At 51.3% G+C, this 26,855-nt stretch overlaps 9 protein-coding genes across 9 annotated transcripts; 5 read left to right on the top strand and 4 right to left on the bottom strand.

Annotated features, from left to right (window-relative positions):
- Positions 1–4,002: 4,002 nt before the first annotated feature.
- N7477_009853 (uncharacterized protein) lies at positions 4,003–6,000 on the top strand (the record flags this gene model as incomplete). Its single annotated transcript, XM_056971514.1, has 4 exons — positions 4,003–4,352; positions 4,396–4,780; positions 4,848–4,950; positions 5,006–6,000. The coding sequence occupies 4 exons, from the start codon at positions 4,003–4,005 to the stop codon at positions 5,998–6,000; spliced, it is 1,833 nt and encodes a 610-aa protein (XP_056818493.1).
- Positions 6,001–6,236: 236 nt separating this feature from the next.
- N7477_009852 (OB-fold domain-containing protein) lies at positions 6,237–7,303 on the bottom strand (the record flags this gene model as incomplete). Its single annotated transcript, XM_056971513.1, has 2 exons — positions 6,237–6,967; positions 7,171–7,303. 2 exons carry the CDS (start codon positions 7,301–7,303, stop codon positions 6,237–6,239), a joined length of 864 nt encoding a protein of 287 aa, XP_056818492.1.
- A 259-nt stretch (positions 7,304–7,562) lies between these two features.
- Positions 7,563–8,201, bottom strand: N7477_009851 (putative DRAP deaminase; the record flags this gene model as incomplete). The annotated part of the gene is made up of 1 exon (XM_056971512.1): positions 7,563–8,201. One exon carries the CDS (start codon positions 8,199–8,201, stop codon positions 7,563–7,565), a length of 639 nt encoding a protein of 212 aa, XP_056818491.1.
- Positions 8,202–8,565: 364 nt separating this feature from the next.
- Positions 8,566–9,521, top strand: N7477_009850 (DnaJ domain protein; the record flags this gene model as incomplete). Its single annotated transcript, XM_056971511.1, has 3 exons — positions 8,566–8,713; positions 8,768–9,146; positions 9,209–9,521. The coding sequence occupies 3 exons, from the start codon at positions 8,566–8,568 to the stop codon at positions 9,519–9,521; spliced, it is 840 nt and encodes a 279-aa protein (XP_056818490.1).
- Positions 9,522–11,027: 1,506 nt separating this feature from the next.
- On the top strand, positions 11,028–12,468 carry N7477_009849 (universal stress protein family domain protein; the record flags this gene model as incomplete). Its single annotated transcript, XM_056971510.1, has 3 exons — positions 11,028–11,226; positions 11,330–12,123; positions 12,283–12,468. The coding sequence occupies 3 exons, from the start codon at positions 11,028–11,030 to the stop codon at positions 12,466–12,468; spliced, it is 1,179 nt and encodes a 392-aa protein (XP_056818489.1).
- Positions 12,469–13,130: 662 nt separating this feature from the next.
- Positions 13,131–15,107, top strand: N7477_009848 (H(+)-transporting V1 sector ATPase subunit B; the record flags this gene model as incomplete). The annotated part of the gene is made up of 8 exons (XM_056971509.1): positions 13,131–13,229; positions 13,297–13,381; positions 13,467–13,486; positions 13,553–13,588; positions 13,648–13,809; positions 13,863–14,454; positions 14,513–14,731; positions 14,791–15,107. 8 exons carry the CDS (start codon positions 13,131–13,133, stop codon positions 15,105–15,107), a joined length of 1,530 nt encoding a protein of 509 aa, XP_056818488.1.
- Positions 15,108–17,706: 2,599 nt separating this feature from the next.
- Positions 17,707–19,893, top strand: N7477_009847 (trypsin-like serine peptidase; the record flags this gene model as incomplete). Its single annotated transcript, XM_056971508.1, has 2 exons — positions 17,707–18,214; positions 18,266–19,893. 2 exons carry the CDS (start codon positions 17,707–17,709, stop codon positions 19,891–19,893), a joined length of 2,136 nt encoding a protein of 711 aa, XP_056818487.1.
- A 716-nt stretch (positions 19,894–20,609) lies between these two features.
- trpB (tryptophan synthase TRP5) lies at positions 20,610–22,854 on the bottom strand (the record flags this gene model as incomplete). The annotated part of the gene is made up of 2 exons (XM_056971507.1): positions 20,610–22,639; positions 22,719–22,854. The coding sequence occupies 2 exons, from the start codon at positions 22,852–22,854 to the stop codon at positions 20,610–20,612; spliced, it is 2,166 nt and encodes a 721-aa protein (XP_056818486.1).
- Positions 22,855–24,104: 1,250 nt separating this feature from the next.
- Positions 24,105–26,203, bottom strand: medA (transcriptional regulator medA; the record flags this gene model as incomplete). Its single annotated transcript, XM_056971506.1, has 4 exons — positions 24,105–24,554; positions 24,663–25,022; positions 25,078–26,111; positions 26,164–26,203. 4 exons carry the CDS (start codon positions 26,201–26,203, stop codon positions 24,105–24,107), a joined length of 1,884 nt encoding a protein of 627 aa, XP_056818485.1.
- Positions 26,204–26,855: the final 652 nt, after the last annotated feature.

Below are 26,855 nucleotides of genomic sequence, written 5' to 3'. Positions count from 1 at the left end.
TGTGGACCGGGAGGCTTGCTAATGTACAGTACTTAGTTGAAGGCTGGTGCACTCGGGGGATGACGGATTCTCCACCGCGTGGGCCTCATCCAGGCCCGTCCCTCCTACCCGAGAGGGCCGCGGCCATGTGTAGTGTTGAGCATGGGAGGATCGCCCCCCTTTCTTGCCACCGACCATTTGTCAGAGGGGTCGAACTATCAGACCGTTGCCAAAGTGCCGGCGCGCGCCGGCTCTTCCTTCGCTCTTCGAGAAGGTCAGCAAATACGATCGTACCACCAGGGCACTAGGCCATTAGGGCACTACGAAGCTCGCCAAACAAAAAATTCGGGTCCTAAACATCAACCGATGATATCAAAAAAGGCATTGAAAGTGTACAGTAGAGGGGCGCAAGGTGCACACACACGCCCCTCTGGGCCTTTTGCACTTTTGGCTCCATTTCCCGTTATCCCCAGGGCCCATCCCACAGCCCTGGCTCCGCCTTTTTTTTTTCGAAAATGAGAAAACGGGAAAATGGGAAAATGCCTCCAAATTTCCACCAGCCATTCGTCATGATCAGACTCCTTGGCCGGTAGGAACCCTTCCGACGACACCAGAGCTAACATTGACCCCACTATGGACGCCGAACATAACAGGGGTCCCCTTTACTCTGGACACTGGATGCGTCAGAGAGTGTCATCAACGTATCAAAGTGGCAAAAATTTACCCCTTTTCACCTACACGATCGGCCCACAGATCATGCGAGATTCAACGCTGATGACATCCAGTGTCCGGGTAACAGCAGGAGGCACTAAATTCATGCTCGGGAAACCGGGTCACCCCTGGGGTAGTGGCCCACCGTCACTAGAGGAACCCTATCTTCTATTCGACGCTTTAGCGTTTCTGGAAGGTCGCAACCCTAGTCCTATGGAGATATGCCCGAAGGATGTGCGGCCTCTTGACTGCGCCGCTTGGCACATTCATCCATCTATATCGAGCATGCTATGACCATGGCTAGTCTACTTCCGACAAGTTTCGCGTGTCAGCCCCTAATCGACGAGCTCGGGAATTTTCTGGAAGTCTGTCATTCCCGGACTCCGTCTCTGTTGACCAATAATCTCCCTCCCGGTGGACATTCTAGGTTTGGGTTTGCCATATCCCGTGTCTCTGGCGTGCATTAGGGCGTAGAGTGGGAGCTTGTTCCTTTGTTGCTCGGCTAGCCGTGCGAAAATCATCATTTCCTTTGGGGGGAGGGCGTCGCACCGAAGCCAGCACTTGCTTTGACTTTGGTGGGTTGGTTTATACTTCGAGACAATGGAGGGCTTGCATACTGGAAAACATGACATGATACAATCAGGATCCGTAGAGGTTTTATTAATTGACTCTGATCCTGGCGCGGCATTTCGGTGTTTTATTGAGGTAGTCTGTTGATTATAGAGTCTTAGTCTGTAGTCTACGGTCTCCACTTGGAGGCTCTATACCAGCATCTTAGCAACTGATGCATAAGCGAGGATAACCCATGCCTCAACTCATCCCTGCCAGGCTCCGTGGTTCGGGGCCGAGTTGCTTCAATCTGAATTGAAACTGATTTTGGAACGTCCTCTTAAAGTAGCCAGTCGTGCGGCGCTTGGAGAAGATGATTTGTTTGGCTTGGGGCGCCAGCGAATGCGTTTCTACTGTTAAGCAGATACCGAATTCATTGCATGTCTCCTCTCCACGTAGGCTTCCGGTTGAGCCACAGATGGTTGAAACTCAGGCATTTTCTCCGTCCTATTTCTCACACTACCCAGCGGAGCCTCGCCGGGCAGTGTTTGAAATTTCACGTCTAGACAGTTAGTGGAAGCCTCCAGGAGGGCGTCGAGGCTGTGTTGGTATCCATTTCCCTAGAAGAACCAACAAGTTCCAGGTATCTGAAATATCCCCGCTCCCCCTCGCTAAAGAAATATGTGTTAACGGGGTTCTCGGGGCTAAGTGCAAGGTGTGTTGTGCACTGCACAATTCAAACGTGCTTCGTCTCAATTAAAATTGGGCAGGTAGTCTAAAGTCCCTATTTCACTAGACCGGTGACTGCAAGTGACTCGAGGAGCGCAAGTGTTGATGCCGTGGGTTGCCGAGGCCTGCAGCCGGGGTTTTGAAGGTCCAGGTCAAGCAAGGTCAGCCAATGGGTATACTCAAAATTGTCTGCTTTACGAGTTCCCTGGACTAGCGACAAATGCTAAAGACTGCTTAGGTATTTTAGCGATGCATGAATCGGTCCATGGGAAATGGCCCCCCTCATCGTCGCGTCTCAATAAGAGCAAAACCGGATGCAACTCATTCTCAGGATCCCGGAGCCCTTTTCTACTTTAGCAGTGATTGAAGGGATCAACAGTTGGGTCGATGAGAACTAGGGTATGATCTGCGATCCCTGAGCAAGCCCCCTCCTGCATTGAGGATATAATGAATCTGTGCCTGCACATTCTACACTCTCAGGATAATGGCAGTCACACGACCTTGATGACCCATCAACAGAGTGATTCTGCTCAGAAGATGAGTTGGCAAGTGTATTCGCATGTGGCGATATTTGGGGATTTATTGATGATACTATAAAGCACTAAATCAAGCATCCCGCTAAGTGAGTCGCATTCCTGCAGGAGGAACATAAACGAGTCAAGCGGTGAAGTTTGCACAAGACAACCTTTCTGTGATCTGGGGAACGGCGGGCATCTTTGCCGAGGGGCATGCTACGACGGACCTTTGACTTATTCTAGATCTTCATCTGGAATGTAAAATTCATTTTGAACAAAATCATATCGTCAAGGTACCTTAGAATCCTATCCTTGTGGTCGAACCCTTCTACTCCCCGCCAACAACCCTCGTTTTGCCGGAAGGCTTTGGGAAGAGATCTAGAAATATTATGCGCCGACAGAATGTCAGGAAAGATGGGAAGGATTCTGCAAATCACTGGAGCATCTACCTAGTTCAGCTGCAACTGCTTACGTAGGCCGATTCTCCATAGCTTCTTGGGCCGAGACATGTCAGAGGCGGCAACTGGCACAGGGAGGATGTTCCATGGTTCGATCCCATGACCTCAATCGGTTCCGCCTCCGCGCGCCCACCTTTCCCAGTTCACGTTTCCATGGAACTAGCTATGTTTAGATGGTTCAGACAAGCTGAACTATCTGAGACTATGTACCTAACACCTACTTCCAAAAATAAATGGATTCACGCTAAGAGAACGAAATGTTTCAATAGCGTCTCCCTTCTCGCCACCCGGCGACTAAACCCTACGCGCAAACTTCGGCCAGCATTTTCACTAATGGTGATTACTTTCGATAGTGTGAGATGATGGAATAGGCTGCACGAACAATATATTCGTGTACATCGAATCCGGATCCGGCACCATCCCGTCAACGTTCTGCCAACTGCTGGGATCGACCTCCTTGCATGACTGACTTGCTGCATAAGATGCGAAACGTGGCTTTCACAACTCTGATAGGCGGGGAATGGGAATCGCTGCAGTGTAAGAGAGCGATGGCCCGTAGATTCAAATGACGATCATGACGCCGGAGATGTGATATGACAACCTGATAGCGCGGCCCTGTGGCACCTTAATAGATTAAAAAAGTGCCACACCACGAGGAGAGGAATGGCTGTGACGTCGGATATGCCTTACCCCTCGTCGTGTTCTCGAGTCTCGGGTGCGTCTTGGTGCTCTTGGTGCTCTCTCTAACCCTCCCTAACCCTCTCTACTCTCTATACATTCGATTCTCTCGATATTTGCGGAGCCTTCAAAGATTCTTTGTTCACGCTGTTCACTCTATCCTCTCTGTACTCCCTGTACTATTTTTGTCGCCCCCCAAAAGGTTGGCCGAAATCAGTGACGCCAGTGTTTGGGATCGCCACTTTCCCCACAGCCCCTCATCCTCTCACAATTTCTCTGCCTTGTCCAACTTCCTCCTCTCTGATAGACATTCGCTTGGGCAACTTCGAAATATCGAGGCAGAGAGAGTAGAGCCAACCCGTAGCTCATCTCTCGGCCCAACCATGACCTACGACCAGTATCATCAAGGTCCCAATCCCTATCAGATGGGCAACATGAACGCCGATCCTGACTCTCATGGCTACTCACCCACGCCTCCGTACCCATTCCATCATGAGCCCGATCGGATCGATATGCCGCAACCTCAGATGCCGGCCACCTCGGTAGCCCCAAATATGGAGCCGTATTCTCAATCCCCATATGCGCAAAGCACCGAGAACCTCAACGACGCCGTCAGCTCTGCCGTCCACAACAATGTCTCTTCACCTTCCTATCTATCCCCCGATGTCTTATCGCAGATTACAGCGACCGTCATCCAACAGCTGAAAGCATCTGGTCTGGATAACATACAAGGGTCCGCACCCTCCCCCGCATCTGTGCCCCCTCCGCGATCACAGTCGCAACAGCCCCCATTCTCAGCAACGGAATATCCGCCTCGACCGCATTCAGAATCCCCCCCCGAGCGCGCAGAGAAGCGGATCGCTGCCAACTCCCAACCCCATGTCGAACAGCTATGACCCATCAACATTCCCCGCTCACTCGGGCTATTCAGGTGACTCCCGACCAAACCCTAAGCCGACTCCAGATCCGCTTCCTCGCAGACGTGACTCCATCTCCAGTCACGGTAGTCAGAAAGCGGATGTCACCCGTTCCCAGCCTCCATCGCGCGATGCGACGGCTATGGAAATGACCACACTCGAGAAAATTTGGGGGAAGTTGTTTGAGAATGGAAAGCCGACAAAAAGGCTTGGCCAATTCTTGCGCGGAGTTGCAATGCACTTGGTAAGATCCAGGCCATAAAAATGGGGTTTTCCTCGCATACGTGGCTAACATATACTTCTTGGCTCAGATTGAGGATTATCCTCCCGGCAACACTCTTGTGATTGTCCCGGACAAGTTGCAGAAGTTTTATGCGGATACGGATGTGTCGTGGGACCCTTATCCATGGCAAGGTTAGTGGAACTGGATGAACTGCAAATGAGAATCCTTCTGACATGTAACGCTTAGACATTTTCGATGACCGCACATCCTCGATTTCTAGGCTCTTCCGTGATGTCAAGGCGCAGCACCACCTCGTTCAAACCGAAGATCTCAAGGAACGTCCAGATATTCCAGGCTTGACTCCCCAGGGATTTGAGCTTTGGGCCACTTTGATGATCCAGGCGCACCCGGAACGCGAATATGAGCGCTTGCAAAAGGCAGTGCTCAATATGCCCATCAGCAACCCCGACGACAAGAAAGAGCGTTTCCCGAAGGAGATTCCGCGTCGGCTCTTCCCTGAGTTCGCAGATATCAGCCTGAGAGAGGAGATCGAGGAGTATATTATGAAACACTGCGGTGTCGATCTCCCCCCAATTACCGAGGAAGAGCGTTCGCAGGCTGAGCGCTCGAGGAAACTTTCGCCCTCCTCCGTCCCCTCGTCCAGCGAACGAGCCCGATCATATGAGCGTGGACGACCACCGCCCTCGGCCTCGTCCTCGTCAGTGGTGATCGATGACGAAGACGAACCAATCCCTCCAGCTCCCATTGAACGCGAAAGAAAACCCTATTCCGCTCAGCCAGGGGGCGGTAAGAAATATGACGAGCCAAGCCATAAAACAGAATCGGGCCATACTCGCAGCCGAACGGACTCTATCACAAGCCGGCCACCCGATATCCCAAGAACGTCAGACAAGTTCGACTCCATGTACTCTTCTCGTTCTGGATCTGGCCCGGCTCCTGCTCGTCGGTTCTCCAGGGGCTCGCGCAGCTCGTCCCGGGGCATGGGTCACGAGTATCGACACTCGGAAAGTGATTTGTTGGATCGTGACCGTGCTCCCAATACAACGGGGTGTCTGCTCAAGACTTGTACATGGAGCCGACTTCGATGCTACCCGAGGAAGATAGTCGGAGGTACAGAGATACCAAATCACACCGGAGCAGCCGGGCCGCCCCTGAGGACGAGTACTACCGCGGCATGTTGGGTGGACAAGGTGGTGGCCCGAAGTATTATCACTGATTGATGGGTTTGTATTTTTGGCATTCGCGCTCTGGAGTGTTGTATTTACCTAGCTCGGCGTTCTGTATGGCATGAAGATACCTCAAAGTGCTCCTTGTTTGACGAATGATGATGTCTCATGTCCGACTGTTCAAAGTTTCAATTACATATCGTTTCTAGCCTGCAAAAGTTTCTCGATCTGATTTCACCCATAATCAACTTCGTCTATCTACTAGTCCTCGAAACTGAGTGTCGCCGATCTTAGGTTTCTGAATACTCTCTCTTCCGCCGAATATCATGCATGAGTCTCGCTCCATCCTCTTTACAAACGCACGCCTCTTTCGCCCTTCTCTTCTCCTCCCTCTCATAACGCTTCTGAATATGTCGTTGGTCTCTCTCCTCCCGTTCCATCCGCCTCTTAGTCCTCCTCGCAGCACGTTTCCTCTCTTCCAAGGCCTTGATATCTCCCTGCTCAGCTTCTAACCTCAATTGCTCAATCTCTTCCTCGAGTAAAATCCACGGCACAGAAAGCACATCGACGAGGAACCGCACGCGCTCATCCACGAACTGCATTTCGGCATTCGTGTCGGGAACTAGAACGAACCGTTCTAACTGCAATTGCATCGTCTGTCGGTACATTGACAATGTGCCTTTCAATTTCACCGGGGTACCAGGGACCAGGCTTGAAATGTCCAAAACGGTCCGATCTGTAGCCGAAACATGGACAGTCTGGTTGGATTGCATACCCGGTAGCCCCTCCGAGGTATTGAGGGCTACCTCATCGGGTTCAAGTCCGCTCTTCGGTGGCTGGACAGACGCATTTTTCACTAATCCAGTTGGATCGGCATGTAAGATGACTATTTCCAACGTTGCGCCGCTGCTATCGTCTAATGTCAAGATCGTGCGCCGAGTAATCTCGTTCCGAGCCACGATGACGCCCGCAATGCAGACGAAGCGAATAGGGTGATTATGATAGAAAAAGACTTTCTGACCTGTGGTCAGTGTTAACCTGAGAACGAATCAAAAGCAACGACCCCTCATAAGAAATGGTCAAAATTCAGGCCCGAGGACGGTTGATACCCTTGGCCGTAGCCTTGACTCAGGTCAAAATGCAGAGATCCAACCCACACGCCCAGAAAGAAAAAAGAATGAGAGACAGACTAGGTTGAAAACAGCAAAGGCGAACAAAACCCACCTCCAAAGCCTTCTGGTCTCTTCAGTCGATGCACATCCGAAGCGGCCATCTTCACCCAGGCGAAGTGGGTTGGCGACGCCTTGAAGCAGAACGCGGGGTATAGAACGGGTTCCGCATCATCTGCAGCCTCCATTGGGTCATCTTTTCATCGGTGGATGGTCTTGCCGAGTTCGTGCTAATGGAGAGTGCAACGCCGTGGTGTCGACTTCACATGAAGCGCGGGGTCACGTGGTGCTACAAGACGCGCGCCTGACCGTGAATCGTCTCGGTGCATCGTTCTTCATGACTGGCACAATTTGATTTCTCGCTTGGGTTATCCAGATCGAATTGACACAGTTACAAGCTATAGGAAAACTTCGAGTCACGTATCCGGTTATTTTTACAGCTCTTAGTTAATAGAGCATCGTTTCCCCCTCCATCATTCTCTTCTTCGGATTCCTGGGAGCCTCTTCTTGTTTCTTCCTCTCCTCTCCACTAATATCATCAACATTGGTCCCCTGCTCACCCAGCGCAGCCTTCACCTTCGCCTCCGCATTCTCATGTCCAGCAAATGCAACCGACAGAATTTCCCTCTCAAACCCGGCCACATGTTCCCACTCAATCCCCGCGGCAGTCAACATCTTACACCCCTCCGACTCTCCCACAAAAGTTCCAGGCTCTTTGACTCCGAAATAAACCTTCTGGATTCCCTCCCGACCACCCTCTCGCGTCTTCGTGATGCGCTGCACGCACGGCGCGTTCCCTGAAAGTCGCTTCCCGCATGGCTCCATCGACACATACATGATGAGTTTCCGGCCCGCTTCAACGGGGAGTACGGTGGATACTTCATCGTCGGGAACTCTGTGCACGGCGGCGTAGTTCGAGAGGCAGCATTGTTCGGCATGCGTGTTTCCTGCTAATTCCATTGTGTAACCGGTGGAGAGGTTCCTGTCGTCGATGCCAGAGACATCGCCGTCTTTACGGGAGAGGAGAATTGCGCCAACGCGAAAATTTGTCGGTCGGGAGGTGATTGCTCCGCGAGGGAGATGCATTTCTGCATATAGGCGTTGTGAGGGGAAGTGGTTGACATGGTGGGGGTAGGGTGTAGCTCGTTTTCGGTGGCGGGAAAGCAATATTTTTATAGATGTCGTAGATGAACCAGATCTTGTGAATTGAGATCAAATATGAACAGCTCGGCTTGGACCGGATTTCAAGCTCGGATATGAAGCTGGCGAGAGTGGAAGTTGAAACGCAAGTCGAGGTGAAAGCGGGGAGCAGCAGCAGAACAATGACGCAGCCAGGCGCGTTGGTTTTCGCGTTGTTCGGTCCGCGCTGTTTTGCGAGCTGCGACACCTCAATTCCGCATATCGCCACTACTTTCGTTTCATCAAACTAAGCGGCTTCAATTTATCCAAAATGGCAAGGGGCTCAAAGACCGACGATATTCCTGAGCACCCTCCCTCAGTAGAAGAGGATCTTTACGAGATTTTGGGCGTCAAATCGGATGCGACACCCGAAGCAGTCAAATCAGCATACAAGAAAAATGCTCTGAAGAACCACCCTGGTAAGACGTCAAAGCCATAACACTGCTTCAATCAATGCTGATAGATTGCCATAGACAAAGTCAGTGAGGAAGCCAGAGAAGAAGCCAACGCCAAGTTCCAACGAATTGCCCTCGCATACGCCGTTCTGTCCGATGAGCGCCGTCGAAAGACCTACGATCGTACCGGCCGCACAGAGGAGTCGCTCGACGATGAAGACTTCGATTGGATGGACTTCTACCGCGAACAGCTGTCTGCTATGCTGGATACACGCGCGATATCCGATTTCCAAAAGAAATACCAGAGCTCCGATGAGGAGAAGCAGGATCTTTTGGAGGCCTATCAGAAGTTCGAAGGTAGTATGGATCACATTTATGAATCCGTGATGCTCTCCAATGTCCTGGATGATGACGTTCGATTCCGCGCGATTATCGACAAAGCTATTGCCGAGGGGAGGTTGAGGCTTTCGCGAAATATGTGGATGAGACCGAGGAAGCTAAAAAGGCACGGATCAAGAGCGCACAAAAAGAAGCCAAGCAAGCCGAGAAACATGCTAAGAAGATTGAAGCTGACAAGAAGAAGAAAGCGGCTGCTTCCTCGAAAACATCTAAGGGCCCTACGGTCGGCGAGGATGATCTGCTTGCTATGATCAGCAAGAGACAGCAGGATCGTGGACAGGGTTTCATGGCACATCTGGAGGAAAAATATGGTGCCAAGGGCAAAAAGCGCGGTGCAGTCGATGAGCCTCCGGAGGAGGCATTTGCTGCCGTTGGTGCTCGCAAGAAGTCCAAGGATACCAAGACGAAGTCCAAGAAGGGATCAAAGGTGTAATGCAAGCCATGGCTTGATGTTCCCTTGCACTGATGATCTGTATTGTCATTTATGAGGCGCTGTCTTTTTTTTGTGGGCTTGGAGCTGGGAGTTTTGTCTGAGATTGCATCTGGGCCGGTTGATAACATCATATCTCCTTTCTTTTTTTTTCTCGCTCTACATTTTCATACGTGTGTTTTTTGCTTGGCAATCTGGTTTGAATAAGTTAGATTTTATTTCTCAATACCCAGTCTTGATTGCGATATTGTTCTGATCTTATTGTCAATTGCAGAAGGCAGCTCTGCCACGTGTATGGGCAGATGTGCAGCTTTCACAAATGGTAAAACAGCCCTGAGCTGCAATGTGACGAACAGCGACGTCCCCCGCTCATGCACGCTGCATATGAGCTATCCGTAGTTGTGACTGTAGCTGTTGGCGTGATGTTCACGAAACATAGCCGTACAGCCCCATCCAGATGAAGGAGCAGCCTCGCAGCCTTGCCGATCTGTAAAAGGAAGCCTCACCTTAGGCACCTTCCCTGGTTCTCGCATCAATATAATACCTCCATGGTTTCCTCTTCATGGTTTGCATTGAGCAGAGCTTAGTCTGCGTGAATGCCCCCAGTACCATATATCTGCGCAGCATCTGTCAGTACTCAACAGCCTTGTTTTGGAACCATAACTGACGAGGCGCAGTGACACGGAATCATCGAATGACCCTTGCGGAGTGCATAATCGTCATAAAGTTGGCGATCTGCTCCACATTCCGCCTGGATTCACCTCGTTGGCTAAGCGGCTAAGTTCCCCACAGCAGGTCAGGCCGGAGGCGGAACCACACGCGATGTCGTACCACACTGGTCGCATCTCCCCTAGACTTCCTGATCCAGCAGAGCTCAACACACACCGACCATCCAATCCATCCGCCAAGGGCCAGAAACCCTCAAGCCTCGGTCGCGCAGTACAGAACCTGTTGAGCACCCCGCAGTCTGCAAGGAGTGCGGGCGCTGGTCTCGGCGGGACTAAGAAACCTCTGAGAGGTGGGAGTCGTAGTCCGGTCGAACCCTTGGTATCTTCGCCGCTGCGCATCAGCTCTTCTGTCATGGCCTCTGCTCCGAGTTCTCCGGAAAGACCCAAATCTGACTCCGACGACACCCCTCGGAGATCGTCCCACCAATTTGATCGCAAGGAGGTCCATCGAGTGTTAACACAGCCGGGCATGGACAAAGATAACGATACAACGTCGGAGGTCTCGATTGAGCAGGTGGGGTCGAAGAGACAATCACGGGATAAAATTCAAGGGAAGCGTGGGATGGCGGCTATGATGTCCGGCTTGGAATCGAGATTGTTTCCCCGGAGTTTCTCACGTGGAAGAGACTCGAGTGGAAGCTCAACACGACGTGGCTCTTCATTGGACTCTAGGACTCCCTCTTCATCGGCAGCTGGTCGTTCAACCTCCCCTTCCACTCGTCTACAACAATCTGCCCCGAAACCAATTTCCAGCAACACTGAAAAAGGAAAAGCACTCAATATGGAAGATTCTGACAACCAGTCTGATGGACTCCTGTCCAAGCCTTCTGGTCGTCTCCCGGATTACGTGAAGCCCGTCGACCACGAGGAAGCTGGCGTACGCTTGGCTAAGGACGTATTTGATCGTGACAAGAATATGATCGAAAGTAGCGACGAGGACAGTGATAAATCCTTCAGCGAGGATGACAACGTTGGATTGGGTCAGTGGAGGGGTCGGAGAAAGAAGGACGCAGACATCAGCTCCATCACTCCCAGCGACTTTATTAAACCAAAGGAACACAAATCCCCACCACCAGACGACAGTTCGTGTCACCCCTGTACCCCATGCGATCTCTACTAACCTTCAGGTAGAAAAACCAACCAAAAACGTCAGCTTCCAGGAGAAGGATAAGAAGCCCCGAAAGTCGGCCTTGAAGTCCGTCATTCACCCCCAGACGAGCTTCGATATCCCAACCCCGCACTCACAGTCTGCTGCTGGCACTCCCTATGGATCAGAAGATGAGGCCGAGAAGGAGGATGTTCACAAAGCCCAACAATTGAGTATTTTCATGTCTACCATCGACAACCGTGTTCCTAACCGATCCATCCGGACGATCGTCCGCGAGAACTTCGCAAGCATGCAGGAGGAAGCAGACGGCGGTCGCCGCCGTCAGCGGAAGTATCTGGTAGCACTTGACCTGAGTGAAGAATCAGTGTACGCTCTCGAATGGACCATCGGTGCAGTTCTTCGAAATGGAGATACATTGTATGCCATTTACGCCATGCACGAGGACGCCAATATCTCCTCGGTGCAGGTTGGCGAGGGAGCCAAGGCCATGAAAGACGCCAATGCCGTTGTTGGCTCCCAAACGAAGGAAGTCAGCCAGGGCCATAATGTCGGATCCCGCAATCTCCTGGGCCGACTGGGACCAGTGGCTGTCAGTAAGTCAAGCTCTGCCGACTCTCGTGCTTCTCCTATAGCAGAGGCAGAGCGGGTCAGAGCTGCCGAGTCCATTTCCAAAACCTGCATTCACCTGCTGCGCAAGACCCTTCTTCAAGTTCGCATTGCTGTGGAGGTGATTCACTGCAAGAGCCCCAAGCTCATGGTCACCGAAGCTGTAAGTTATGCCGTGTCTGGTCCATCGCAAGGCATTCATGGTTAACCTTGTTCTAGATTGATGAGCTTGAACCCACGATGGTGGTAGTTGGAGCTCGTGGCCAGAGTGCTTTGAAAGGGTGAGTCAAGAGGTTCATACATCCATTCAATGTTCTAACAGCTCACAACTCGCAGTGTTCTTCTCGGTTCCTTCTCCAACTACTTGCTATCTAACTCTTCTGTCCCGGTGATGGTCGCACGCCGCAAACTCAAGCGTCTCCCATCTAAGGGATCCCCAGCATCAAAACTTCGCCTGTCCAACAACCTCCCAACTCCCAAGAGTCTAATCGACGCCAAAGTGGATTAAAATTGGTCCATGTCGCTATATCATTGCGCATCCAAATTCCTTACAACTGCATATTCTTAAAAGCATCGCGAGGTCTCTATTTTTTTCTTTTCCGGCGACACGGGCTTGAACGGAATCACGATACTCTTAGACTCTTTGTTCTCAACTTATTTGATACCCTTTCTCGACGGTCGATAGACCCTGTTTCATTGGCTTTTTTCTTGTACTCTTCTGTGATATCTCCCGCCATTCGCCTGTAATACGGTGAATCTACTTCTAGAGTAGCACCGCAAATCGAGCCTCTTGCGCTTTCTCTTTGTTCTTGCACAGCATTCTCAAAATATCATTATGTCTCCACTATTCCATTCTGTAGTTCCCAACAACCAGGAATGAAATTTTCAGGCTTTGGCTGCTTCATCCTGAAAAGGACTATACCCTCTCAAATGACACCGTATCCTATGCAATAAGAGTCAATGATCAACTAATTTAATGGTCTCAGAGAGCGAAGAGCGTCCAAAAGCCCAGACTCCATAGGCCGAGTCGTAATCCATCACGTGCCACGTCACCGCCCGAGCTCCAGCGTCCGGACAGCTTAGCCAACCCCCGGCTCATCCCACATTGCTCTCCTCCCAACGACCTTCTCTATTCTGCGTTGCGACCGTGGAGGACCCGTTTCGCCCGCTATGGCCGAGTTCGTCGATCCCCGGATGACCAGCATCAAGCCCCGCATCCGCTATAACACCATCGGAGGCATTAACGGACCGCTGGTCGTCCTTGACAATGTGAGTCCCGGACACAGACCCACACTAGAGAAGATGCCTTTTATTGATAAATTCTGTTGCAACATAGGTCAAGTTCCCCCGATACAATGAAATTGTGTCCCTGACGCTGCCTGATGGCACGGAGCGTTCTGGTCAGGTCCTGGAGGCCAGAGGTAAGCTTTCCCGAATGCTATGCCGCTGCATTTGCCACTAGAGATTTACTGAATGGATTGCTGACAATTATTATTCGTATTGTAGGAAGCAGAGCCGTCGTGCAGGTACGACCGAGACCGGTGCCTCTCCAATGCCCCCAATGCGATGGTGTTAACACGCACGTTCCATAGGTTTTTGAAGGTACTTCCGGTATCGATGTGAAGAAGGTATCGTTTTTCAGCAATGGAGAATATGTGATTATTGTTTCGCTGACCTTGAGGTTTAGACCAAAGTCGAGTTCAGCGGCCACAGCTTGAAGCTTGGTGTGTCCGAGGACATGCTGGGACGTGTTTTCGATGGTTCTGGACGTGCTATTGATAAGGGTCCTAAGGTCATGGCTGAAGACTACTTGGACATCAACGGACAGCCTATTAACCCCTACTCGCGAGTATGCGCCGCTGATCTTATATGTGGAGTCGTGTGAACTGATGGATTACCTAGGTCTACCCTGAGGAGATGATCTCCACCGGTATCTCCGCCATTGATACTATGAACTCCATTGCCCGTGGACAGAAGATTCCTATCTTCTCTGCCGCCGGTCTTCCTCACAACGAAATCGCTGCTCAGATTTGTCGTCAAGCCAGTTTGGTCAACAAGCCTACCAAGGACGTCCACGACGGTCACGAGGAGAACTTCTCTATTGTTTTCGCTGCAATGGGTGTCAACATGGAGACTGCTCGATTCTTCACTCGTGATTTCGAGGAGAACGGTAGTATGGAGCGTGTCACTCTGTTCCTGAACTTGGCCAATGATCCCACCATTGAGCGTATTATTACTCCTCGTCTGGCCTTGACCACCGCCGAATACTACGCCTACCAGCTTGAGAAGCACGTCCTGGTTATCATGACAGATCTATCGGCATACTGTGATGCTTTGCGTGAAGTTTCCGCCGCTCGTGAAGAAGTCCCCGGTCGTCGTGGTTACCCTGGTTACATGTACACGGATTTGTCCACCATCTACGAGCGTGCTGGTCGTGTTGAGGGCCGTAACGGTTCCATCACTCAGATTCCCATTTTGACCATGCCCAACGATGGTAAGAGACCTCCGATCCAGAGCTCTTGACTAGGTGACTGACCAGTTTTTTTTTTAAGATATCACTCACCCTATCCCCGACTTGACTGGTTACATCACCGAGGGTCAAATTTTCATTGATCGTCAACTCGCTAACAAGGGTGTCTACCCTCCTATTAATGTGCTGCCTTCGCTGTCCCGTCTGATGAAGTCCGCTATTGGTGAGGGCCGCACTCGTAAGGACCACTCCGATGTGTCTAATCAGCTGTACGCCAAGTACGCCATTGGTCGTGACGCCGGTAAGTTCTTTTCCGCAATTTCAATTTCATCCCCGTTCTAACGGATTCTTCCCAAACAGCCGCCATGAAGGCTGTCGTCGGTGAGGAGGCCCTCTCCTCCGAAGACAAGCTCTCCTTGGAGTTCCTCGAGAAGTTCGAGAAAACCTTCATCAGCCAGTCCCCCTACGAGGCCCGTAGCATCTTTGAGTCTCTCGACATCTCCTGGAACCTGCTCCGTATTTATCCCAAGGAGCTGCTCAACCGTATCCCCAAGCGCGTTTTGGACGAATTCTATGCCCGCTCCGCTCGCAAGGTCGCCAATAAGGACACCCGGGACAATTCGGGCGAGTCGCAGCAGGATTCGGCACAGAAGACTACGAACCTTGTCGATGCGTAAAGGTGGTTGTGTTGAAGTCTCGGGTTTTTAGCGCTGAGGGTGGTCGAATAAATCGCGTGGGTGGCTCAGCCGATCCCTGCATGTCCCCTATCCAATTGCATATACTCTTTGTGCAACTGTACCTGTTGCTAAGTTTTTTCTCTGGTCTTGCGTCTGTTCTGGTCAAACTCAATACACAGTTTTTGAATCTATACATATGAGCCCTCTTTCTCTTTGAAGCCCCTTGACCTTGAGGTAGCGAATTTGAACCATAGCTCATGAGTGATCTTGTCAGTATCATCTCTCACCAGAGATTGTTTTCTTTTTTGGCCCGATTCATTCTCAATTCTTACTGTCTGTTTTCGTTTGGGATACTGGAGGAGTCATCTTAGGGGAGCGGCTAGCAATGGGTTCGATTCCCTGGACAGCACTTGGTGACTGCTGTCTCCTTCCTACTTAACTAGTGATAATTAGACAAATAAAAACTAATCTTCTGCTGTAGAAGAGTCGTGTTATTCAAGGAACCAATCACGTGGGCTGATTCTTCAAAGGAATATAGGACAAACTTCGAATCGACTTGGACTTCAAGGAGCGAGGAATATATATAGTGCTCTAAAAATTTTTGAAACATCATCAAGCTCCCTAAGCTCCAGCCTTAAGTTCCTGAGATTAGCGCCGCTGTTCACCCAGGTGAAGTAGGAAATGCCGAGAGCGAGAGCCTTGGCTTCCTCATCTATCGGGCTTCTCTCTCGGTGTGAAATGACTGGAAGCTGTCACAGATGAGTTACAAAAGCCGTCAACGAAGTCATTTACGAATAACAAGTATCAGCTCCCGGGCGCCTGACCTTTCCCCCTGCTCGTATTTTCTTTTTCATTGACTCGACGATGGACTCAGCCTGAAGATAGCCCCAAAAGTGGCTCAAAGACTGTTCAGATAGAACGTGTCAAGTCTCGGTCTGAGACTCCACGCATGGTGGGAATCGCCGAAATTTGGCAGGGTTACGCGTACCGAGGACTTTGAAGCTAGCTGGTTCGCTGGCGCCAGCCCTTTCGGCCCGATCCGTGGCTGGAATGGCTATGCCCGAAATGGCTGATTTGCCTCGTTAATGCAGCTTCTCTAAGAGAAACGAATGGGATGATTACCGATGCTGCTGGGACAGATTGGTTGTTCTTCCCCATTCGAGACCTCGCCTCATGGTGCACGTCCAGAGGCTAGAAGCAACGCCACAGTTTCAGACACAGCAAAAAGACTACGATGCCCACTATTATGGCGCCGTTGCCCTACACATACAGGCACTTGTGAAAAATACAGGACATTGCCTTGAAATCGACTTTTATCAAGACAGTATGTAGAGCCCGAGAAAGACTTACCAATACATCCTCTCGAGCGATTTGTTCGTAATTCTCTACGGTCAAGTTCCACCAAGGTAGTGTCTACCGAACAAAAACGTCAAGTCGTACGGATGGTAATCGTTACTTGAAAGGCTTGCTGTTGAGAATGGAAAGGAAATCCATCGGTAAAGCTACCTTACGATCTCATCTCGCGAGTTTCAGAACACCCTCCTCCTCGCTTTATCTCACCACATCGAGCTTCTTTTCATCAGTCGAGATACAAGTCATATGCAGGCCAGACAGCCACTATCACTGCCCAAGATTTTCTCTCCTGCTGCCGGTGGCGTTCAATTCTCGTGCCTGGCAGGAGTATGGAGGGAAGCCAACCGGATGCCACGAGGGTGTGGGGACTGTTTCAAGCTCGACGTGCATACTCAGAGCAGTGGACTCGTCCTAGATTTGTTGTTGTCCAAGTCTCAACTCATTGAGAATCTCTCCTTGGGGGATGCTGGCTTAGGGGAGCATGAGAGATGCAAGCAAAGAGCGAAGAGATTTGCGAGGCTCACACCGGGATTCTAGATACTCACCGACAATAGTGGGAGTCTGAAACAACTGAAGGTGACGTTAATTTGTCATGCAGGTCAAGAATATCACAAATATCATGAGAACCCATCAGCAAAGATCACGGAGTCGCCGAACCTTTGAAGGCGCCATGCATTGCGGGTTGTTTTTGTCAAGCATACCTCAATGCAGCACCCCAGACACTGCCCAGTCTCGTTCCAGCCACTGGGACCTTGGCCGAATGTGGTGAGCTGAGAGCAATGTACACATTGAAGAAGGTCTATCTATTCTTACAAACTGAGGAATTGATGAGAAGAGACGGGATAATCCAGCCGACGATGAAATTGAAACTTGAGCCGAAGAGAAGTATAAATTATTCTCCAATTCCTTCCAGAGTTCCTCTTTGATCAGCGCACACGGTGGCTTTCTCAATCTCCTATCATCACCAGAAGGATTCAAGCATTATAGCCCAGTCATGGCAGTACCATCTCAATATGCCGGCTTGGCCGCAACTTGGAACCTCCAAGAGGACCAACTTCAGTCAGAGCAGGTTGTCATGCTGAACACTGGGTCACAAGAGAGTGTTTTTCAACCCGATTGCCGTACCTTGGTTGAAGAGTATGATTATAAAGATGGTGGGAAGTACCGCTGTGAGTAATTAAAGAATGACCAGTATATGATTCAAAAAAAAATTGACTGAAAGTATGCAGCAATTGTCAAGCTCGAGATGTCTTATGAAGGAGGGCCGGCCAGTCGTTCCATGGGAACCGGATGGCTGATCACTCCTGACCTTCTGGTAACGGCGGGACACTGTGTCTACGACCACAAAAACCAAGAACGGGAAGGCTATGGCCGCGTGAATGTTATGAAGTGCCACATTGGCTACAATGGTCGTGACTCATTGAATACTCCTGATGTACAGACTCGCACCGCAAGAAGAATCGTCACAACCGGGGAATGGGTCGATTCTGGCAACAACCGCCACAAGGATGTGGCATTCGTCCAACTTGATAGGCCTTTCACTGGCAACCTGCGTCTGTTCAACTACAAAGCAACTCCCATCAAGGGATATGAGATGATTGGTGTCGTCGGATACCCTGGGGATAGGACCCTCTCCGACAAAGATGGTATGGACGAGCAGGGCGCCCAAATGTACGAGCTATTCGGAGCAATCATGTATAACCGCAATGAGAACGTCTTACAGATGCTGCAGTACAAGCTTTCAACCTTTGGTGGTAAGTCAAATCTTGTCCTATTTCCCAAACTTGACTGACCCTCTATCAAAGGCCAGTCTGGAGCTCCCGTCATTCGCAAGAAGACACCAAACGTGTCCATTGCTGCTCACTGCTACGGAGGAGAGGAGAAGAACTCTGCCAGTCCCATTGGAGCTAATGGCAACGACTACGATGCCTACCTCAAGGTCTTCTCGTCTTCCTATCCAACAGTTGTGACCGTACGTGGGATCGGCTTTGTCCAACTTCCTGTCCCGATTCAACCTGTTGTTCCATACCAGCCCTTGGTTCCGACCCAGCCTCTCATTCCTGTGGAGCCCATCGCGCAGTCTCAACCTATGGTCCAGTCACAGCCTGTTACTCAAACTCAAGCTGCCCCAAACCCACCTGTTGTCTCGATCTACCAGGACAGCATGGTCGAGGAAAACTTCGTTGAGCTTGTCAAGGCCGTGTCCCGAGTTACAAAGAGAGAAATGTTGGATCTCTCTCCCTTCCTCGGCCCACTGGGCGGACCCCTCTCTGCTCTGGCTGGTGCTGCTCTAGAAGCTATCGCGAAACTCGGAGGCCCCGAATCGATGATGAATCTGCAGAAGGCGACACAGGGTGCGACAGAGCGGGCTATTCTAGCTGAAGCAACTCTACAATCTGTCCTGCAGATCACCGACCACGAGCTGTCAGAAAAGCTCATGAGTGACATGCGAGTCACCTATTTCCAGCTGGCGCCTCATGTCACCAACATGGTACCAAAGTTGTTCCCTGCTCTGAGGGACTGCGCGTTGCGCCTTGCCGTGAACCAGGACTATTTAAGAAAGAGCGAAAACGTCCGTCTTGGTAACCCCCAGGCCTTGTTTAGTGGTCTGGACTCCTTTGACCCCTCTCGCCCTGCTTTTGTGAACGGCCTCTTTGGTCCAACCCGACCAGTCTTGGCCACAGAAGGTCTCTTCAGCAAAATAGGAGACGTCCTTGATCAAGCTGTGAACAAAGTGGCTGATACCTTCAATATTCAGGAGCCGCCTGCTCTGAAGCTGATCAACGATGCACTTTCATCTATCAGAATCGAAAGCATGGAATCTTCCCAGCCTACCGAGAGAGAAGACCTTGCCGCGACCAAGTTAATTACACAGCGCGCTATAATGGCAGAGGCAGCTCTTCGCGCGGTCATGAAGCTCGAGCAGCGCGACCTTCCCCAGCCTTCTCGAATCGAGTCCCATGATGCCGAGGGTTTCGGTTTCTTCGACGTGATCAAGTCTCAAGTACAGGTCATGAGCAAAGATGTTCTCAAATACGCCCCCAGCGTCATCAATGCCCTTGCCCCCACTGTGATGGGTCTTTTGAGCCAGACAAATTCTGCTTCCGAATCAGCTCTAGCTGTCCCGAGCCAAGGCCTGAGAAGAAGACGATCTTTCGCGGATATTGCTGACCAGTCCAACGGATCCTCCACTCCAACGCCGAATGGCAATACCGATAGCACTTCCACGAACGGCTACACAAACGATACTTCCCTGAACCACTATTCCAACGGGATATCCACGAGCTATACAAATGGAACACCCTTACAGGTCAGTGCACTCCAGCGACAGGATCTTCTTGAACGTCCTTCACCCATGTACACCCCCGATCCCTTTGAGTTCCTAGCCCCGAACAAGGATGGTCTCATCTTTACGGGTCCGCCCCTACACTAAATTGCCCGAATCCTCATGTAAGGTTTCGACCTGGCGCATTACCTCTTGAAGGCTGACAACTAACGAGTTGATCTTCCTTTAGGTTCGCGCTTAAACCTTCCCTGCATACTGTCGGAGATTGGCTCGAGTCTCGTCCACTCATTCAACTGACCTTTTCGGTTTTTTCACTTATTGGATAGAATGTTGATTTTGATTTGTCGAATTCAGTATGTACCGCAGTATGTACCGCTGTTGGACAATGATCAATTCGCCGGTAGCCTCACTTGTCTTCCTTGTACCATGCTATGATCTTGTCTTGACATTCGACTCAATTCCATTTGTTTTCTCTTTTCTGAGTATATTCTAAATGTAAGTATTTGGTGAACGTTGTGTCTTGGCATTTGCGCCAGCTTCAGGCTTCATTCGGTAGATGGTAAATAAGAATTGCAAAAGGAAAGGCAGCTTAAATGTACGACGTTTCGATTCTGATAAATCTAAAGCTTGACATGAACATGCAGCGGAATCTAGGAGGAGAACAAAAGAAAGAAGAACAAGCCCCAGAAGTAGTAGAACGCTTTTTGTGGAAGCCCCGTATATCGACACCATGATCCGAAAAACTGAAATCTCTACGCCGACCCGATGGCCAGCTGAAAGTAGATGGGAAATGATATGGTCCAGTACAAAGCCGTTCAAATGTGTGAAGGTCATATATAGTGGATCATGAAAAGATCATCAGCTTAGAACCGCAGATCCCAGCCGATCTTTGGGCCCAGCCTTGGCAGCTCGTCGGCGACGCTCTGAACATCCTTGTCACCGCGGCCGCTGAGGTTCAGTACGATGTTCTCGCCCTTCTTCATCGTCTTGGCAAGTTGCATGGCACCCCAAACGGCGTGGGAGGTCTCGAGGGCGGGAATGATACCTTCGTGCTGGGCAAGAGCGCGGAAGCCGCTCATGGCTTGAGCATCATCGGCAGCAATGAATGTGGCGCGATCGGAATCCTTCCAGGCACTCAACTCAGGACCGACACCAGGGTAGTCCAAACCGGCGGAGATAGAGTGGGTCTCGGAGATCTGGCCGTGCTCATTTTGGAGAACGTAGGTACGAACACCGTGAAGAACACCCTTGGTGCCACCGGACAGGGTAGCGGAGTGGCGGGCGGTATCAATACCGTCACCACCAGCCTCAACACCGACAAGCCTGACGCTAGGATCCTTGGAGAAGGGGTAGAACATACCGACAGCGTTGCTGCCACCACCAACGCAAGCAACAACAGCATCTGGGAGCTTGCCAAGAAGCTCCTGCATTTGGACCTTAGTCTCGTCACCGATGACGGACTGGAAGGTACGGACAATAGTGGGGAAGGGGTGAGGGCCAATAGCGGAACCAATAATGTAGTGCGTAGTGTCGAGCTCAACTACCCAAGCACGAAGAGCCTCGTTGACGGCATCACGCAGAGTGCGACTACCAGCGTCGACAGCAACAACCGAGGCACCAAGAAGCTTCATGCGGAACACGTTGAGGGCCTGGCGGCGAACATCCTCAGCACCCATGTAGACAGTACACTTCATGCCGAACTTGGCACAGACAGTGGCGGTCGCAACACCGTGCTGACCGGCACCAGTCTCAGCAATGATTTGAGTCTTGCCGAATCGGCGGGCAACCAGAATCTGACCGAGGGCGTTGTTGATCTTGTGGGAACCGGTGTGGTTGAGATCCTCACGCTTCAACCAAATGTTGGCACCGCCAACATGGTCAGTCAGACGTTGGGCAAGGTGGAGGCTGCTGGGGCGGCCCATGTAGGGGTAGTAGGAACGGAACTCCTCCCAGAATTTGGGGTCCTTGCAAGCATCGTCGAATCCACGCTCAAGCTCGGCCAAGCAGTCCATCAGGGACTCGGGAACGTACTGACCACCGAACTCGCCGAAGCGGGAAGGTGTGGCCAAAGGGTCCTTGGTGACATTCAGGGCTTCAAGCTGGTCAGCAAGACCAGGGCCGGAGGGAGTGTCAGCATCAGTGATGACCTTGGTGGGCTGAGCCGCGACGGGAGCCTTGTAGACAGCCTCGACGACGTTAATTTCACGAGTAATGGCACCCTGAGCGTCACGCTCCAGCTTACGGCCGGTGACACTCGAGAGGTAATCCTCAGCGTACTTAGCCGCCTGGCCAGCAGGGGCCTGGCCGACCTGAGTGATGATCTGACTGCCGATAACGACACCCTCAGCCTGTTCCTGAACAGTCAGGAAGTGCTCTCGGGTGCTGACACCGAATCCAAGCGCGGCAGGGACGTTGCCAGAGTATTCGTGGACACGCTTCAAAAGCTCGGGCACGTTCGCACTGAGGGTACCGGTAGCACCTGTGACACCCATACGCGAGACGACGTAGATAAATGAGTCTGCAATTTTGCAGAGGAGCTTCATGCGATTATCAGATGTTGCGGGAGCAATGAGGGGGACGTAGGACAGCCCAGTGTTGGTGCAAAGGTCACGGAAGCGGACGGCTTCTTCCGGAGGCAAATCGACCATGATAAAGCCGTTCACACCAGCCTCCTTACAGTCCTTGAGCATGCGCTCTTCTCCGTAGCGTAGCACGGGGTTGTAGTAGCCCATCAGGAGCAGGGGAGTCTTGAGACCGCGGCGGCGTGCAGTGCGGACAAGCTCCAGCACCGTTGTGACAGTAACGCCATTCTCGAGAGCCTTGGTGTTGGCCTTTTGGATAGTTGGACCGTCGGCAATGGGGTCGGTGAAGGGAATTCCAAGTTCAATGATATCTGCATTGCGAACCGGCTTGTTAGTTGGAAGTTCGTTCGGCTGCCCCGCCACTCAAAGAGGAGCAAAGAGCACACATACCAGCACCACCATTCTCCAAGCCAAGAAGAATATCAACAGCCTCCTCGACAGTGGGGTAACCAGCGGTGATGTAAGCCACCAGGGCTGCCCGCTTCTGCTCCTTGCACTTGGCAAAGGTCTGCTTAATCGCGTCCATTGTGGGGAAGGAGGACAGCGCGGGGCAAAAGAGAGGTCAGGTAGGAGATAAGAGAAAGAAGGTCAATGGCGACCAGTGTCGGTAGTAATTGCAACAACCGAGAAGGCTAACCACTCTAGTGACTCAGAGCAGTTTATACGGAAGGATATGCGAAGATATGATGGGTTTCTTTGGGAGTGACTCAACCATGGCAAGTCCCTGCTTCGCCGGTTTCGCCCCACTGGTCACGTGCATGTAGATAAGACAGTACTGTTAGTCAGCATGACAACATGCACGTGATTTATTAAGACCTAAAGAATGTGTATAGATGGTCCTTCAAAGAAGAATCGGAAACCCGTTCAAAAGGGTGTCCGGGCTGATGAGGCTATTATGTTATTGCTGACTTGAAGAAAAGAAGAGCAGAAGTGGTCATATTTGAAGCAGCGTTGCCATTAGTGGTGTACACCTTGCCTCCGTGGGCACAACCCGAGATCTCATCATCGTGTCATACAGTGTCCTTGAAAAATAAAGCTTTACTACAAAGATAGATAAGAGGAATATAGAAAGATAGATCAAGATCAGATCGATTGAAATAAGATCAATTACGATGACAACACTAGAGGCGGGGAACACCGCTCATCTTTCCCAAACGCCGAAACGATGCAATCAAGAACAGCCCTCAGCTCAAAACGATGAAAAAAGAAGAGAAACTCCAAATATTATCCAGACAGAGGTCAAGACTCTTGCAAAGAAGCCGAAGCCACTTGCAGGAGTCACAATCACCGATGCGTCGGGAGCAACCAATGCGGACCCGAAATTCCCAATCCCAAACCAAAATTCCCAAAATCTATCCAGAACCGTCCTGCGAATGCGAAAGGAATGTCTGCAGCGCCCATGCTATGCCAAATACTCGTACAGAAGCCCAGATGTTTGTAAGTAAGGAGAGAAAGCCCAAAATGCCCCGCAATGAGGTAACCCAGAAAGGAATGAACAAGACACCGTCTAAACAAATGCAAACAACAAAGTGTCATACCGTGGTAGAACGCGAAAATATGGGCAGGGACATTCAGGCATCAAATGTGTAAGGAGGGACGTAAAATCGTAAACAAGTGGCCGACTCGGAGGAGAACCTCCGCGGAGTAACCACATCAACTGGGCGTAATAAGGAGTGACAGGAAAGAGAATCGTATCAACGGAGCAGAGGGAAAATATAAAATAGAAAGAAATGAAAGCAAATCAAGAATCAAGAACAACGAAGGTTTTGAGGGAGATCACGGGCCGATAGCCCCGTCATGAAGAGGGTACCCAGGATCGATGTAGGAATAGCACCCAGAAGCTGCGACAGCTGTCGCAGGTGCTGGAGCACCAAGGCCATGCATGTTCCATCCTACTCGGTGGCTCGGTGCGACCATGGCGTGGACGTGATGGGGCTGGCATATGGCCGGATATGAGTACGTGCCAACGGAGGTGTATGGCTGGCTGACTGAAGGCATCACCGACCGGACATCGGGAGGCGCAGTCATTGAAGCACACTGATCGGAATTTGTTGAGTAGACTGGTGCCGAAATAGCAGTTGTATAGTTGTGAGCCGCGCCATGGTCGGATACTGACTGGGGAGAGGGGGCGTGTGTCTCAGTGCCCGAGTCGGAACCAGTGCCATGACCCGCATAATTCGTGATCGTGGTCGGCAGCGTACCCGCAGTGGAGGAGTAACTGGCAGACTATGTCAAAGAACGGTTAGCAAGGTTAAAGAAGAGTCGCACGGAATTAACTCACGTATTTCCCTATGATCTTCTTCAGAGCATGGCTGAGAATCTTCCAGGGAAGACCTTAACATCCTTCTCGATGTTGCGTGGCTTAGGTGCGGGGAAGCCCATGATGACCTTGAAGAACTCTTCACTGTCCGCTTTGGCCTTTGAAACAGTGAGAGGGCGGAATCCTTCGAGGTTGCGGCGAATGCGATTCTTCTCCTCGACGGTGAAGCGAACGCCGACAAGCGCCTCGAGAAGGTAAATGGTGTCCACGCTGGTGACATAGCACTCATCCTTGCCTTCCCAGGAAATGCAGCTGATGCAAATGCTGTTCTGAGGGCGGTCCTCCGGAGCAACAGGCTTGAAGTCGGCATGGATGGTGCTTCCGATCTGGTTGCGTGTAAATTGCACGAGGCGACGCTGTGAATCCCGTTCCTGCTTGGTCCATCCCTCAGTCATGGTGTCTCAGGTCCCCATTGAGTTTCAAAATAGCCTTGGTCGGGTAGATCGAGGCATAGGGGTTGAAGTGCTGGTGCGATCCCAGACCACTTCCCTGCTGCAAAGTAGAGGTGCGAATCAAAGTTGGGGCGTGGCCAATACGTGCCGGAGACGGTCCTCTGTGTTGGGGAATGCCGTGGGTCACGGTCAATCCCTGGCGACCATCGTGAGACACAGATAGTACGGATGGGCTCCATACTGGGGTCAGAGGAGATGGTGCACGAATGACAGTTGGAGGAGTAGCCGAGACACCAGAATAGTGGTTGGGTCCCGTGCGAGGCGAAGAGGCAGCGTGAAAGGGGGTGATGTACCCAGACATAGTGGGGATATTTTGTAGGTACGGAGAGTAAGATGGCGCCCGGGGATCCCGGTAGGAGTAACTTTCATGAGGTTCGGCTTTGATCACTGGGCCTGTGGCCCGTTTGGCGCGAGCGGGGGCAGGGCTGTCCGAGTGTGAGGTAAACTTCCTCTTGCGTGAGTCAGCAGGAGGGGAAGGCTGAGAAGCGTGCTCGTATGTGTAGACACCAACTTGCAAGGTGGTGGGGGCACAATCGGTTGAGGTCTCCATCTCGACCTGGATAGGCACTGCGTAGGAGGCGGAGCCAGTGGAGTTGAAGGGAGGTGCATCTGCTGAGATGGCATACTGGAAGGTATTCTCCTCGAAGCCAAGAAAATGCGGGAGGCACTCTCGCTTCTTCGAGCCGAAGACCAAGTACAAAGCCCCGTATGTAGAGCTGTGCAGGTCAAACGGAGACTGGACCTGCACAACAATGCGAGTACCCGCACAACCACGCTGAGGAGCATATGAAACAATCTCTGGCAGTTGGCGAGCGCGAGCAACCATCATGGGGGATTGAGCATCTTCGTACGAGCTGGCATATTCAGTGTTTGGAATGTAAGGAACACAGTCAGAGACCTGACTGGCCTGGTCAGCCATAGGCGATGGCACGAGAGGCGTATTCACATATGGGGATTGAACGTAGGTAGAGTAAGAGCCAGCATCATGCAAAGACTGTGTAGAGGCGAAGTCTGTGTAACTCTTAGCAAGAAACAACACCATAACAAGACCACAGTAACATACCTATTATGGCGCCGGCAGCGGGCTTCTGGAAGCCCGACATAGAAAGTATGGGCTCGGACTTGGCCCACAGGCCGTCTGAAAACGCACCGACAAACTGTGACTCTTCAGAGTCCGAATAGTCAAACGATTCGCCTAGGATGAGAGGCGTTTGGAAGTCCGGGTCGAACTGGAGGGAAGGAATAGAGTCAGCGAAGGATGCGCGAGAGCAGAAACAGCTTGAAAGTCAAAAAAAACTCATATGTTCAAACAGATTGAGCCGGAACTGGAGGCCAAACATGCGGGCATCCAGAGGAGAAACAGAAGGGGGTTTGATCTCACCAGAACACCGTGTGTCTTCGAGTAAGCCAGCTTGAAGGTGTTGCAGAGACTGCAACGAGACAGAACCACCGGAAGAAGCGAGTGACTGAGAATTTATTCTCGCAACGACTGTACGTTGATCGACAAGAAAAGAGAGCCGAGACCGAACGAGATTAAAGCTAGCAGTCTCACAGGAAGGTCGGCAATAAAAGCTCTCGAATCACCATCCAGCGATTGAAAGGCTTGGAATCGGAACCACGAAGGCTTGAGACTAAACGAAGGGTGGCTGCAGAAGATTCAGATCGCACAGTGCCCAAAAGTTCATCAAGCCGACAGCGGGAATCTGAAAGGGTTACCCGAAAACTCGGTCACCGCTAGTCGTGACAAGAGAGGTA

This window comes from Penicillium maclennaniae (assembly GCF_028827695.1).
Source record: "Penicillium maclennaniae strain IBT 15551 chromosome Unknown utg000008l:1.0-3552695.0:1.0-3555053.0, whole genome shotgun sequence".
Taxonomy (NCBI): Eukaryota; Fungi; Ascomycota; class Eurotiomycetes; order Eurotiales; family Aspergillaceae; genus Penicillium; species Penicillium maclennaniae.
Note: the sequence above shows the minus strand (reverse complement) of the source record. Positions and strands in the feature narration are given on the sequence as shown.